The sequence below is a fragment of the Penaeus japonicus genome, unplaced genomic scaffold (genome assembly GCF_977035675.1).
Source record: "Penaeus japonicus unplaced genomic scaffold, GWHDUDI00000001_assembly GWHDUDI00000016, whole genome shotgun sequence".
Taxonomy (NCBI): domain Eukaryota; kingdom Metazoa; phylum Arthropoda; class Malacostraca; order Decapoda; family Penaeidae; genus Penaeus; species Penaeus japonicus.
Window position 1 is genome coordinate 23,143,186 of NW_028234418.1, and position 5,000 is coordinate 23,148,185.

The window sequence follows — 5,000 nt, forward strand, 5'->3', positions numbered from 1 at the left end:
CAATTCCAATATAAGGTATCTCAAACCACCTCAGTGCGAAGCCTAAAGCGAGAGGGGCGATGTTTCCAGCGCCAATGAAGATTCCGGGCAGGGAGGCGAAGGTTCCTCTGTATGCTGTGTCTGACACTTCGACTATGTAGGAGTTCGCGATTATTCCCGACGCCCCGGAGTTTATGCCTTGTAATACTCTGTTGAGGGAAAGGAGCATCGGTATAATCAGACAAGTCAGTGATGATATAACGTAATCATAGTACACATTGTACGGTAAAACTATAGATTTACAAATATTCCACCATCACCACGACTGCAGTTTATGAGCGCTACAGAGACAAAGGTTTTAAAAGAAAATAGGTTCTTATATATCATACTCATTTTGATGTGGCGTTTTGTACTTTTTGTACTTTTGTCTTTTATCTATTTGACGAAATAACCCCCACTCATCCTCATACACAAGTAGACATGCATATGAATATGGAATAACGCAGTGACAGAGTATCAATGACTCTGTCCTCAGAGAGATCAGTAATAAACCAACTAGCCTAGACAACACTACGCAACAAAAGGTTTGTCTGACTAGGAACTTACTATGTGTTACTTCGCTACTTCATCTTACATAGAAACATCAGAATGCCTTACACTGTATTTGAAGTTCTGAATCAGTTCACTTGAGAAGCCATGGGGGTTGGCCATAAAGCTGCACCATCATTACTCTCGTGTGATTAGGTTGGTAATTCCTAGGGAGCTAGCCCGACGTACCCAAAGGGGCTCAAGTTCGAAACCTTTTCAAGTAGGTAAGTTATACGTCAGTATCAATGTGGTATTGCATTATTCCATCCTACATAGAAATCTTAGCATATCTGACACAATATTTGAATTTCGGAACCAGTTCTAGCATATGATGTACAAGTCTGAAATCAAATCAACATGCAATATCATTCACTCAGTAAACCCAATTTCTGCGAAGGTGAGGTGGCTACAAACGAAAAGGTATGTCACCTGCCCACAAGAATCATGGCAGGATTATAAGCGAGAGCGATGAGGATCCAGCCTAGGACTACTGGCACCTGCAGGATCATCAGGGAGTGGCGCCGCCCCATTCTCGTGCCCATCCAGCCCCCCAGCCACGCGCCGGGGATCATGCCCACCGCTGGCAGGCTGCCTATGCGAGGGAAAGGAGTTAATCAATATCAAATGTAATTTGGCGGGTCGTATACTTAGGCACACAGTGGAATATTGAATTCGGATTCCAATGGTGCCTATTAAAGTTGCATATTTATGTGCATTCATAAAAAAAGCAAGCCATTGTCTCAACACGGCATGGACATGCACACACATATACAGTCATCTTAACACACATTGTATCAGATCCTTACCCAGCATGTCCGCTTCCCAAGGTTCAAGAATCATGACGGTTCCGTAAACATTGGTCTGATCCTTGTTCATGTCTGACAAGGCCGGGTTGGTCCATCCCGCAGGCAGACCGAGCACCGAAAAGGCCAGACAAACACTCAAGATAATGAGAGTCTGTTAAGGATAGAGTGTTTAATACGAATCAAAGAAATTTTATATTATTTACAACAGAGAGAGTGTTGTATTTGGTCTTATATATATGAGAGTAAACGGGTCATTCAGGAAATGAGTACGACTTTAAAAATCTACAAAAAAAAAAAAAAAAAATCACGTAAGACACAAGACATGGAATAAAAATATACATAAAAGTTCTTTCACAAAGCTATTGCATAGAAACCCTTTGCAAATGCATTAACATCTGCACGTACATGGACATCCACATGATCCATTTATATTGCAAATGATCCCACCTGTTTGAAAAGCCTGATCCTCTTTGCAGCGGCTGACTCGGCAGACGGCAGAGCGCTGTCCTTCACGCCTGACTCCGACGATGCTGATCAAGACGGTAGGTCATATTGCAATGGATGTTAAAGAGAGAAAAAAGAAAAAAAAACATGGAGAGATATGCATATGTATAAACAATCATTTTTTTCCTTATCTACTTTAAGAATATAAAAATGTGCATTTTGTCTACGTGTGTCTGAGCATCTCTCTTTCTCTCCCTCTCTCTCTCTCTCTCTCTCTCTCTCTCTCTCTCTCTCTCTATATATATATATATATATATATATATATATATATATATACATACATATATATATGTGTGTGTATATATATATATATATATATATATATATATATATATATATATATATATATATATATATATATATATATATATATACATATACATTCATATACATATATATGTATATATGTATATATATATATAAATATATATCCATATACATATACATATACATTATATATATATATATATTATATATAATATATATATATATATATATATACATTAATATACGTATATATATGAATATATATATATATATATATATATATATATATATATATATATATATATATATATATATGCATATATATACATATATATATATATATATATAAAAAATATATATATATATTTATATATATATATATGTATATATGTACATATGTATATATATATATATGTATATATATATATGAATATACATATGCATATATTATGTTTTCAGTGTTCATAAATCTAATCATGCAACCACACTGAATATCAGTCTGGAAAATTATTCGTAATGAAAGCCAAACACAAGTTATGGCATCACTAATGGTCAAGGCCACACCAGGACGCCCAAGCGGTTTAGGTACCAACTAGTAATTACCTCTCCGAATTGTTGCCAGATATATGTATACCACTGCCTACTATATATATATATGTATATATATGTATATGTATGTGTGTGTATATGTGTATATGTATATATATGTATATGTATATGTGTATATATGTATATGTGTATATATGTATGTATATGTATATGTACTTAAATAAATTATAATGCATGGGCACATTATAATTCACGTGCATGTGTGCACGCGTGGACGCTGATGTGTATGGGTGCTGTATGCATGCATACGGGCGTAGACAAACGCTTGGAGTATGTGCATAATTGCTTATTTGTATATAAAGGCGTCTACGCTGTACATTCTGCATATCTATATATAGTAACGAATATAAGTGTGGGCACGGGAGCGCGCATAAACATGCAAACATGCATTGTTGCGTAGGCCCTGCACGTATATAAACAAATGCCCATTCTCACATGAGTAGACCGGAAGGTCGTGAGATAGATCGGTGGATACAAAGATCTCCTAATAACATGCGAGACTAACTCAAGCGTATTATTGGAGATTAATGGTACCTCCGGACTAAAACTACTCCCCCCACCGTGGACAAGGCCGACTGGTGGGGGTACCAGGCCACACACCTCTTAAATATGATTTCCCAGTCAAGACAATGGCCCTCATTCCCCGGAAGCGAAGGAGCCCCTGGTCACGGCGGCGATCAGGATCGCTCCGGAGCAGAGGGCGCTAAGAATCTCCGGTTAGACCCAGGCCGCCTAAAGATGATGAACTTATGCACATACAATGTAAGGACCCTGAGAACAGAATCTGATCTTCTGACACTGCTTGAGGAACTTTCATTTATTAAATGGGATATTGTAGGACTTTCTGAAGTTAGGAGACTAGGCGAAGAGCAGAAATTACTAAATGATGGGCACTTATTATACTGGCGAGGTAAACCCTTGGATAGCAAACAAGAATCAGGAGTAGGTTTCTTAGTCCACAAGCGACTTGAAAAGAATGTTAGGGAATTCTATAGTGTGAACGAAAGAGTAGATTCTGTAATACTGAAACTAAACAACAGATATAGCCTAAAAATTATCCAAGTGTACGCTCCTACCAGCAGTCATAGTGATGAGGAGATAGAGAGCTTCTATGAAGATGTGCAAGCAGCTACCGATAGAGCAAAAACCCATTTTACCGTGATTATGGGGGATTTTAATGCCAAGATAGGAATAAGGGAAGATGGAGAAATATCGGTTGGGAAACATGGAATAGGCACCAGAAAAGAGAGAGGGCAAAGGTTGATAGAATTCGCCGAAGCTCGATCCCTTAAAATTATGAATACATTCTTCGAAAAGAGACCCGGGAGGAAATGGACATGGAAATCACCATCCTGCATTAAAAACGAAATTGACTTCATAATCACCAATAGGCGTGACATCGTACAAGACGTAACCGTTATCAATAAAGTAAATGTCGGTAGCGACCATAGACTGGTCAGGAGTAGAGTTAAGTTATAGCTAAGAAGGGAACGAAACAAGCTCATACAAAAGCCTCTCGCTAATCTAACCAACATCAAGGATAGGGCGACGGAATTCAGTATCAACATCCGAAACAAATACTCAGCTCTCGAAGAAGATCTTGACATAGACCAAATGAACGACCAATTCAGTGAGATATTAACGGAAGCTGCACTGAAATAGGGGGTAAAGACGAAAAAGAAAGGTTCAGTAAGCTTTCGGTAGAGACGAAAGAGCTTATGAAACAGCGTAGGGACATGAAAATAACATCAATCAGAGACAAGATAGAATCAACAGAGCTGACTAAGACGATAAACAAGAAGAAGAAAGAGGATGTACGCAAATTTAACATACGAAAAATAAACGAAGCTCTGCTTGCCGGCACCAGCCTTAAGGCAACAAAGAGGAGGCTCGGAATAGGGAAAAACCAAATGTATGCAGTAAAGAAACCCAACGGAGAGGCGACATACAATAAAAATGAAATTATAAAAGTAATAGAAGACTTCTATCGCAATCTATACCACTCAAACGACCAACCACATACGAAGACAAACACAACAATTGGAGATGTTCCAAACATCACGGTAGATGAAGTAAATAGGGCACTAAAAAGCATGAATAGAGGAAAAAACACCAGGAGAAGACGGCATTAGTGTAGATCTTATTCAAGACGCAGGAGAGATTGCGGCAGTAAAGCTGGCCAGTCTTTATAACAGATGTCTAGACGTCGGTAAAATTCCGAAGGCCTGGAAAAACGCAATAATAATT

At 38.0% G+C, this 5,000-nt stretch overlaps 1 protein-coding gene across 3 annotated transcripts in view; it reads right to left on the minus strand.

The window, feature by feature from the left end:
• LOC122261735 (facilitated trehalose transporter Tret1) overlaps positions 1-5,000 on the minus strand; it is a 15,389-nt gene that overhangs the window by 1,553 nt on the left and 8,836 nt on the right. For all 3 annotated transcript variants that reach the window (XM_043029528.2, XM_086545298.1, XM_043029529.2), the window contains exons 2-5: positions 1,821-1,903; positions 1,374-1,524; positions 997-1,159; positions 1-188 (exon numbers count right to left, since the gene is read on the minus strand). The exon at positions 1-188 is cut by the window's left edge and continues 595 nt beyond it. In XM_043029528.2, the coding sequence (XP_042885462.1) occupies positions 1-188; positions 997-1,159; positions 1,374-1,524; positions 1,821-1,903 (585 nt within the window). The remainder of the gene's footprint in view (positions 189-996; positions 1,160-1,373; positions 1,525-1,820; positions 1,904-5,000) is intronic.